Here is an 11,030-nt window from a genome sequence, read left to right as displayed (position 1 = left end):
GCTTCCGGCGCAACGCTGATACCAAAATTTTGTCTAGTTTAACACCTTCCTCTTTCCTGCTAAAATTATTACGATGTTTATCAATCTCGATAGCCTCTCTATATGTGTGCGCATAGTAATGCGAGGATTTAGATAAGACGCTCGTCTAGCAGAATTTTATTTCATGGCTACCTTCCTGGTAAACACATTCTGCTGCAGACGATTTATCCGTGTGACCCAGGCTGCAATTCCTGTTATGTTCAACAAGATGGGTGTTAACGCTTCTCTTTGTGGTACCGATATAAACCTGTCCACAATTACAAGGAATTTTATACACCCCCGGTGTAGCCAAAGGACCCAGACGTATGAACAACGGGCGTTGTAGACTGCGAGTAAGAGACCGGTGCTGTATATTCTCTTCTGCCTTCTTCCGAAATGTCGTATTTTCATTTCCTCCGCTCATCAATTTTATCCAACTGCTGCACGATGGTTTCACTTTGCGAAGCGCACTGCTGCGGTGTCTGTTCGGCAGAACGACGTCATAAGGAGGTTAGTACAGGCGCCATGGGACAAGACCACGTGTCCCGTATACAAGAAGAAATATTCAGGACGCTGCAAGTCGGAGTTGTGGCTCATTACAACACCGACAGGGCTTCTCGAGAGGCTGTTAAGACAGGAAAGCCAGAGCAAATGATTTCATGATTTCCCAGATTACCTTCGGTAGCTACATTCTGTTATGGCTTAGACACCAGGAGTGCTGCTGTTTGAGAAACACTAGTCAACCCGTCTCCTATAAATACCATCTAATTTAGATTCTTAGTGTCGGTCATGCTCAGTTACGCCATCAACACCAGTCGCTGGCCACGGAAAGGGGTCCACATTCACGCACAGTCAGAGATGAACCAGTAAGCTGCCACAGTCCGACTTTTCTGCCAATAGCTGCAGGCCATTGCCTGAGCAGGATCTGATTACTGTTCACTTGGAAGTTTCGTACCGTCAAGCCACCCACTGGATGACCACGATCTACTGATGGTCACCACCCTGGTGACCCTGGGTTCGAGTCGGACGACCCAGCAGCACTGCCAGCACCAGCCCAGTGGTAGCAGTATCCCTATCTATCACCCTGGGCATTTATATGCTGTTACTGTTTGCCTAGTTGGGGGTACTCGCAACTGACACTGTCCATGTTGTAGGTCGTAGATTTATACCGCCTGCCATGGTACACATGAAGAGAGTAGAAGGGCCATGCCATGTGCTGTCCGGCCATGGCACAGAATCGGCACCGTCACTGGCTCAACATCTGCCGGCGCTAGGCTGAGATCACCACCTAACCATAAGCCTCCTTAGCCTGAGCGAAAACCACATTCACCGTCCTTCTGACGGCCTATTGCTGACCCGTACACACTTCGATGACCTTTGTCACGGAGGCAGTTGACTGCCTCTCCAATTCCGACTCCACCACTATAATTGATTAAGAATAAAAGACTTACACAAATTGAAATGTTTTCATGAGCTGTTCCGATCCAGCACCTGCCGCTACACGACTGCAGCAACGCCGAACTGCACTGCATCCTGACGTATCTCTGCTAGCTTTCCTTGCCATTGTAGAGGTCGTACAACCCGGTCTCTATAAGACATACTTCCTGTTATCATCTCTTACTTTTTTACTTGTTCTTTCCACTTCTCCAATTTCTATTCGTGATCCTTCCAACATCGAATTTCTAACGGTATTCCAGTCGCCAGTGACTTCCGCATTTCATCTTACATGTTTTTCTGCCCCAGTAGCTGAGTGCTGCTGGCACGGTAGCTCAGCGTGTTCGGTCCGAGAGCCAGTTGACCTCTGTAATGAAAAACTGAGTGGAAGGGTCAACAAAAGATCTTGAACGAATGTCATGTGGCGTCCGCAACGACCAAACACAGCGATCAACAACGAACAAAATGAAAAAAAAGTGGTCAGCGTGACGGATTGCCGTCCTACGGGCCCGGGTTCGATTCCCGGCTGGGTCGGAGATTTTCTCCGCTCAGAGACTGGGTGTTGTGTTGCCTTCATCATCATTTCATCCCCATCCGACGCGCAGGTCGCTCAATGTGGCGTCGAATGTGGTGAGAGCTGCACCAAGGCGGCCGGATCTGCCCCGTAAGGGGCCTCCCGGCCAATAACGTCAAACGCTCATTTAATTTTTTCTTAAATGTTTCAAATTATTTCCAACATATTAACTACATTCTTCCCTAAAGATTTCACTCTTCAAGTTCCCAACATCTCAATACTTGATCTACTGTATTTTTTTAATAATGTTTAATCTTATACCATACGGCTTAACAATATTTCGTGACACAACAGAACGGTTATTTATTGCGAAATAAAGTGCCTGGCGTCATTTTACATGCATATTGTATCAGGCCTCAACGTTTGATGCTGCCAGAACATTTCCAAACATTTTTGGGTCTTTTCGTCGAATTCAGTCAAGCATAATCTAGGCACCGACTTAGTTTCTTAACGCAATGTGAACTGAATTTCCGTGTCTGATAGATGACCATGAATGACAGAGCAGGACCATGTTGGTGCTCTTATGGTAGAGTACAGAAATAACAGGAGGCGGTAGGGTTCCATTTCGTTGCACCACGTAGTCGACTGCCCACGCGCAGTTTAAAAGTTTAAAAGTATTATACTAAGGAACGAAGTGAGAGCTTAAAAAAAAAAAAAAAAGACCGTCCAAACAGGCCTTGGAAGGACGAACGGCACCGACCGGCCGCCGTGTCATCCTCGGCCCACACGCGTGCACTGGATGCGGATATGGGGGTGTGTGTGGTCAGCAACCGCTCACCCGGCCGTATGTCAGTTTACGAGACCGGAGCCGCTACTTATCAATCAAGTAGCTCCTCAGTTTGTCTCACAAGGGCTGAGTGCACTCCGCTTGCCAACAGCGCTCGGCAGACCGGATGGTCACCCATCCAAGTGCTAGCCCAGCCCGATAGTACTTAACGTCGGTAATCTGACGGGAACCTGTGTTACCACTGCGGCAAGGCCGTTGGCACGTAAAGTCAGTAATAATGTCGAAGTCATCTATTCAGCCTCTCGATGATCATAAGTACCCCGAAAAGGAAGACGACGGAGATAAATCCAAAACACTGAATCTAGTGTTCTGGAGTTGTTTCAATGGCGGTGGTGTTAATACGTTACCTCCTTTCAGTCATCGCGTGTACACCGATACGGCAGATATTGAGCTAAAGGACCACAGAATAGAAATTAAACTGAAATCACTCAATAGGGAAAAGAGATTTGGACCAGATGAGATGACTGTGAGTGTCTACAGAGGTTACGGGAAAGAGCTTGCTCTCCTTCTGGCTCCAGTTCACCGTAAGTTGATGGAACAACGAAGCCTACCAAACGAATGGAAAGAAGTGGAAGGAATTCCCCTTTTCAATACAATGTCCTGTATAAAAACCTACATGGATTCCGTGAAAAGAGATCTTGCGAAATGCATCTTGCTCTGTTCGTGGATGAAATGTACAGGGCCGTAGACAAAGAAACCTGGATTGCTACAGTGTTCCTCGACTTCCGGACAGCATTCGATATCCGTTCCTCATTCTCATTTTGAGCAAAATAAGAGCTTCCGGAATATTTTACCAGGTTAATGACTGGATGTGGAGGTTTCTGAGAGATGGAACTCATTAAGTAATTTTTAACATGACGAAATGGACAGATGTAAATGTAATGCCAGGAGTACCTCAAGGGAGGGGTATGGGACTATTACTGTTTACAATACGTATGTGATCTGGTGCATAACGTTGGAAATTCCACAGCGATTTTTGCAGAAGATGTTGTCTACAGGAAGATGGTATCCTAGCAGATGACCTGCAGGGAAATACCTGAAGACTTGTGGAGGATCGATGGTCGGCAGAGCTCCTGGCACTTAATCCTGAACGGAAATGAAGTTACCGTTCCGTGCGTAACCAAGCACAGAGATCCATTACTATTCGATTACGTTATTGGCGAAAACAGTCGACACAGTAACAACAGCAAAATACCTAGAAGTTACTCTCTTACGTTCGAAAACCGTAAGATTTATAGAAATGATGCTCTTAAAGCAATTGGTTTCAATCATACTTAACAAGCAGAATCTAAAAAGTACTGCTGAATAATTCAAATAATGTTCGAAGGAGAAAAGATTTTAGTTGCTGTCGAGAAATCCCGGAGTCCCACAGCTTTAACATTTGGACTGATTTCTATTCTACATATGAATCGTCTGCAATTTGATCAAGCAGAATTGGTATTTTTTGCATATGGGACTACGACATAATAAATCAGATTGGTGACAAACACAACCCAAGAAATTGTAAATGATGTTTTTCAAGGATTATCAAGTGGTTCTCTGAAAATGGCCTCCCTTAATTTGGCTAAGACACACTATATTCAGTTTCGTACAAAAAATACCAACAGCAGTTGTAAAACATGAAAAGGAGTAATATTGATGAAAATTTGAGCTGGAAGAAATATATATTGTATTGTATTGTATGAAAGTCAGGGCCTAGAAACGACGGAGAGGCTTCGTCCCCGCCGTAGCCCTCAGTGGTTCACAACCCACAGCAGGCTACAGCAGTCCACTCACTCACCGCCACTCCACACCGAACGCAGAGTTATTGTGAGGTTCGGTTCCCAGCGAACCCCCCCCCCCCCACCCCCCCGGTAACGTCTAAATGTTTGCGTGGTAGAGTAATTATAGTGTAAGCGTACGGGCTCGTGTCTGCGCAGCAGTCGCCGCCGTAATGTAACTTTGGCGGAATAATGGAAACCAACCCGCATTCGCCGAGGCAGACGGAAAACCGCCTTAAAAACCATCCACAGGTTGGCCGGCACACCGGACCTCGGCACTAATCCGCAGGGCGGATTCGTGCCCTGGACCGGCACGTCTTCCCGCTCGAGAAGCAGCGCTCTGGACCGCGCGGCTAACCGGGCGGGCAAAGAATATATAACCGAGATGTTCAAACCATTAAATTACTTTTGCTTTTCTTTTAACTGCAAGAGCGCTTGGAAATAAACTAATCATCCACTTGACATACTTTGTATTAGCAATAGCTTTATTCATACTAACACCGTTTTTACAAGGATATTCTACTTGTCAAGTTATTACAATTTAAGAACAAGAAACATATCGTAATTGAGATATGCAAACATTTACTTCTTTGCAGGTCTAGTTTGACAAATGTGGGGTACGTAATCGGCCACCCCAGCATTTGCCTCAACTAATTTATGGAATCCACACAAAACCTAAATCAGGATGGCAGCACGAAGACGGGAGCCACCACCCTCCCAAATACAAGGCCATTCTGTTTCAAACAGTGCTACCTCATTTGGTTTACCTCTAGTGCGCAATGCTGCTTTAAAAAGAAATTATTTAATAATGTAATCAGCTAGTGCTGTTCCGTTCATTCATTTCTCACTTCAGTTTACTGCACACAGAACACACATACATAAATAACTGACATCCGACGTTTTCTAATATGCAGGGTGATTCAAAAAGAGTACCACAACTTTAAAAATGTGTATTTAATGAAAGAAACATAATATAACCTTCTTTAATACATCATTACAAAGAGCATTTAAAAAGGTTTTTTTTCACTCAAAAACAAGTTCAGAGATGTTCAATATGGCCCCCTCCAGACACACGAGCAATATCAACCCGATACTCCAACTCGTTCCACACTCTCTGTAGCATATCAGGCGTAACAGTTTGGATAGCTGCTGTTATTTCTCGTTTCAAATCATCAATGGTGGCTGGGAGAGGTGGCCGAAACACCATATCCTTAACATACCCCCATAAGAAAAAATCGCAGGGGGTAGATCAGGGCTTCTTGGAGGCCAGTGATGAAGTGCTCTGTCACGGGCTGCCTGGCGGCCGATCCATCGCCTCGGGTAGTTGACGTTCAGGTAGTTACGGACAGATAAGTGCCAATGTGGTGGCGCTCCATCCTGCTGAAATATGAATTGTTGTGCTTCTTGTTCGAGCTGAGGGAACAGCCAATTCTCTATCATCTCCAGATACTGTAGTCCAGTTTCAGTAGCACCTTCGAAGAAAAAGGGACCAAAAACTTTATTGGCTGAAATGGCGAACAAATGTACAACTAAATGAAACTTTATAGCTCCCTTAATTCGCCGACAGATAGTGCTTAGCTCTGCCTTTTGTCGTTGCAGAGTTTTAAATTCCTAAAGTTGTGGTATTCTTTTTGAATCACCCTGTACTGTAGTGTGTGTTGATATGAACTGTAATAATGTACGTATTGCTAAATGTGGATAGCTAAATTTGTAGCACGGATTAGAGTCTGCTGCAGGTGTATTTCCTGGCCGCATTTTCTGTGCTGCTCTGCAGGTGTTGCGGCTCGGTTTTCCTGGCTGATCGGAGGCGTCGCGGCCGAGCTTTCGGCCCCTCCCCCCCCCACCACCCGGCGCCCTTGCTCGTAATGGGGAGCCGGCGGTCCGACCCGGGCCGGCGGTCTGGCCGAAGTCCGTCGCCGAGGCGTCAGCGGTAGCCCTTCCCGAAGGACGCCTCTCACGGCCGCCGTGCCTCTCCGTATATATACGGGGCGCGCTGACCACGCCGGTACAGTTCAGCAGCCGCACCACCTCCACCACCACCACCAGCAGCAGCATGAAGGTCCTGGTAAGTGGACACGCCCCCTTCATCGCTAAATCAGGCGCACGCATAGCATACTTCTTCCAGCAAATATCAATAGCTTAGGTGGTTGGGTGGAACTTCACCCACATCTAAATCTGCTTCTGCGTCTACACTCCGCAAGCCACCTTATCGACGGCAGAGGGTCCTTTTCGTAAAACTGTAACTTACGGCATATTTACGCGTTCGAATCTCTCTAGCCTAGTGTTTATGGTCTCTTCTCGAGATACGTGTAAGACGGAGCAATATGTGAGCTGTCATTTCTACGAACACACGCTCCTGCGACCCCAATAGTAATCCACACCTTGAAGTAGAACTTCTCTCTTGTGGCTTCTGCCACTGCATCATCTTTGTGACCCTTTCGCGCTTACTACATGCACCTTTTACGAAACTCGCTGCTCTTCGTTGTTTTTTTGTCTATTTCCTCTATCAGTTCTATCTGGCATGAATCCCAGGCTGACAAGCAGTACTCAAGTATCGGTCGAAAGAGTGTTTTGTAAGGTACCTCTTCTCTGGGTGGTGTGGGTGGACTACACTTCCTGACGATTCTTCCTATGAATCTGTCTGGCAACTGCCTTACTTGCAGTTAGTTTTATGTGGGCGTTCCAATTTACTTCACTCTTTGCGCATGCCCTTAGGTAGTCAATGAATGTGAGTGCTTTCACTGATTGTCCTGCAGGCATACAATCATGCAACAATCGATATTAGTGTCTGTTCAGGCAGAGTACGTAAAATTACTTTGTGTTGTGTGTCAGCCGCCAGTCCTCGTACCAAGCATCGATCTTCTGCAGGACTTTATGTATTTCGTTACAGTTTCTTAGTGCTGCAATCTCTGTGTATGCAACAGCATCCTGATGGAGCTTTCAACGTTATCCACTCGGTCGTTCACATGTTTTGTGGAAAGTAATGGCCTACAACACTCCATTCGTCTACGCCTGAAGTTATTTTTACATGACATCCTGTGTTATCTTTACTACGAACTCTTCAATCAATCGAACCGCTGAACCGCTTAAATAATATTCCGTACGATCGTACGCGGCGGTGCGGGGCTGTGTCAAACTGCCATCTGGAATTCAAGGAGATCGGTATCAACCATGGCACCGCTATGTACTGCTTTGTGAGACTGATGGACCAAAGTAGCGAGCTGATTTTCAACCATCGTTGTTTCAGAATCCATGATTGATTCGTACGAAGACATTCGGTCTCTGTAACTGTCATAATACGAAAACAAATTTCACAATCCTGCAACACATAACATCAGCAATATAAGCCTGCACAATTATGTGTCTGATCAACGAATCTTCTTGAAATGGGAATGATCTGCGCTCTCTTCCTATTACTTGGAACGTGTCGGTCCTCGAACAACCTACAGTAGACTGCTGCTAGACTCGGCCGGTGTGGCCGTGCGGTTCTAAGCGCGTCAGTTTGGAACCGCGTGACCGCTACGGTCGCAGGTTCGAATCCTGCCTCGGGCATGGATGTGCGTGATGTCCTCAGGTTAGTTAAGTTTAAGTAGTTCTAAGTTCTAGGGGCCTAATGACCTCAGTAGTTAAGTCCCATAGTGCTCAGAGCCATTTGAACCATTTGAACTGCTGCTAGAAAGGAGCAAGTTCTTCTGTAAACTTTGTTTACAGCCCCAGAGATACCCTTCTAGATCCTGGGGAATTTTCTGTGTTTATCAGTTTCACTTGAATTTTTCTCCCGTAGATACCTGTCATACTGACGCTGGTAAAAAGATTTGAAGGAGGAACCACCGAACGATATTCCTCATTGAACCACTTTTGGAAAAAAAGTCAAGAAATCTATTGTTCGAAGTTTTTAGCGTTGTATACCAAGGTGGAAGACGCATCTGCTTCAAAGACAGTCGTTGTGTAATTTGAAACAACTACAGTTTATTGCACGAATACAAGATGCAATGAACGAAGGAATGGAACACGGAGTTCACCCAACAGCGTAACAATACCGTACAAATCTTGGAAAGCAACTCGTTGCTCAGAGTAGAGTAGTCGACTGAACAGGCACCAACAAACCAAGCTGAGTTCATTTCAGAGAACAGAGTATTACAACAGAGCACGTGTTGACGTTTCTCAGGTAGATCGTCGTCGCTTGGTTCAAGTCTGGCGGTGTGGGGCCCCTGCCGACACACCACCCCAATACCAGCGCAACTATCACTGGTCGGTCTGCACTGCTGCATACTAAAACGACAACAGACGTAAAGAAAAGAAAGAAATGACGTCTTCGTCCTTAAGGAGAGGTGTCATTGTTGGTCTTTTCGCTATGAGGACGATTGAAACTCCACCAGAAGTATTTATGTGAGCAAACTAATTCGCAATATACAAGTTTTCTGTTTCGTCAAATCATTTCACTTTGAACTATGTAGCTTTCAGTCATGTGTTATACACCATATCCTTACGCTAAAAACTTTATTTTTGCCGACACGTGGCAAGCAAAGAACTCAATATTTCAGTATTTCTCTAGGGGAAACTTTTCCACTGTGGCTGGCACCGCTAGGAATTTCTGAGGGGAAAGAAGGCCACACTGCGACTTCCGTGCATCATCATTACAACAAGATCTGCTCTCACAAGGTGCCGCAGCACACTGTGAAGACCTCTGATGATTCCAGTGCTAAAATATACCTTTTGACACCAAGAAAGTCTAAGAGTCCAAATATATAGTAGAGCTTAAAAGACATTACAGTAGCAGTATTTTTGCTATATAATCATAAACAATTAATCCCAAAGTAAGATTAATCGTGATGGTACAAAAGCTTAAATATTTGATGATCTAGTCAAAATTGGCCCTCAAGAGGCGCCAAGCATATGAGACTCCAAGGGATCTAGCCTTAATCCGTTTATAAAGCTGTATATGCTACTGAGTAATTCGCCGTTTAGCTAAAACTGAGTTCAGGCCTCAACTGGAGGATTATACTGTGACATGAACATGTATGTCATGAGGAATTACTGATTCCTGCTTTATTCTGGAATCTTTAGATATGGATCTTGAAATGCAGTGAAATAAAGTAGCAATTAAGTGAGCATATCTGCTCTTACCAATGCTTAACAACCCAGTTACAATTAAATCATAAAAAGTCTACCAGCCAGATACTAATGTGTCAAGATCATTTGGACTGGAACAAGTTGGAGATAGAAGAATGTTCGAGTGGCTCTGAGTACTATGGGACTTAACATCTGAGATCATCAGTCCCCTACAACTTAGAACTACTTAAACCTAACTAACCTAAGGACATCACACACATCCATGCCCAAGGCTGGAATCGGACCTGTGACCGTAGCTGTCGCGCTGTTCCGGACTGAAGCGCCTAGAAATGCTGAGCCACCGGATAGAAGAATGTATATAGAAACTATGAGCTGTCAGCGGAAGTGAGAAACGCCATTCAAAAATGAGGAGCTCCTCAGTATTGTCAGCTTCATTATTGTTGTTTACCAGGTCGTCCTGAGCGCCATCCTGGCCGTGGCCCTCGCTAAGCCTGGCTACCTGGGAGCCGCTCGCGCCATCGCCGCCGCCCCCGCTATCGCCGCCGCCCCCGCACTGGCCTATGGTCCTGCTCCTGCACTGGCCTACAGCGCTGCCCCCACCGTCGTCGCCGCCCCCATCCACGGCGGATACGCCGCCTACGGCCCTGCCAACATCGTCGTCGGAGCCGACGGCATCCCTCTGGACACCCCAGAGGTGGCCGCCTCCAAGGCAGCCCACCTGAACGCCGTGGCTGAGACGCGCGCTCGTGACGCCATCGTCAACAGCGCCGCCATCATTGCCTCCGCCCCCGCCATCGCCGCCGCCGCCCCCGCTGTCATCGACGCCAGGACCGTCGCTGCCCACGCCATCGCCGCCCCGGCCCTGCGCTATGCTGCTGCCGCCCCCGCCGTGGCCTACTCCGCCGTCCACCCTGGGTACGCCGCGTACGGACCTGCCAACATTGTGATCGGCCCTAACGGCGTGCCTCTGGACACCCCTGAGGTGGCTGCTGGCAAGGTGGCCGACGCCGTCGCCCACCTGGAGGCTAAGGCCCGAAACGGCCTGATCCTTTGAACTGTCACGAATATCTTGGCAAACTGCAAAAGTGTCTGTCGAAGATTTGGGCTACAACATTTTGGACTACTTGCTGTGATATTTAAATAAACTGCTGTGTACAAAGATACTTCATATTTCTTCATTTGCTTTCCTTGCATCTTATGTGCAGGAACGCCAAGATTCAGATGTAATACTACCAGTTCCCTTCTCCCTCCTGTATGTATGTTCAAATTCAATAATTATGTTACTTTTACATAAGTTTGATATCCAGGTTCTTCTTATAAGACACTACGAGCTGGACATGTACCCCAATATTTAGTGAATTGTATCCAGAAACGAATTCGGTTA

The 11,030-nt window shown here is 46.4% G+C and overlaps 1 protein-coding gene across 1 annotated transcript; it reads left to right on the top strand.

The window, feature by feature from the left end:
* Nucleotides 1-6,544: 6,544 nt before the first annotated feature.
* On the top strand, nt 6,545-10,809 carry LOC124788114 (cuticle protein 18.7-like). Its single transcript, XM_047255238.1, has 2 exons — nt 6,545-6,638; nt 10,098-10,809. Exons 1-2 carry the CDS (start codon nt 6,627-6,629, stop codon nt 10,698-10,700), a joined length of 615 nt encoding a protein of 204 aa, XP_047111194.1. The 5' UTR covers nt 6,545-6,626; the 3' UTR covers nt 10,701-10,809.
* Nucleotides 10,810-11,030: the final 221 nt, after the last annotated feature.

Source organism: Schistocerca piceifrons, chromosome 3 (assembly GCF_021461385.2).
Source record: "Schistocerca piceifrons isolate TAMUIC-IGC-003096 chromosome 3, iqSchPice1.1, whole genome shotgun sequence".
NCBI lineage: Eukaryota > Metazoa > Arthropoda > Insecta > Orthoptera > Acrididae > Schistocerca > Schistocerca piceifrons.
This window is presented reverse-complemented; position numbering and strand designations above follow the sequence as displayed.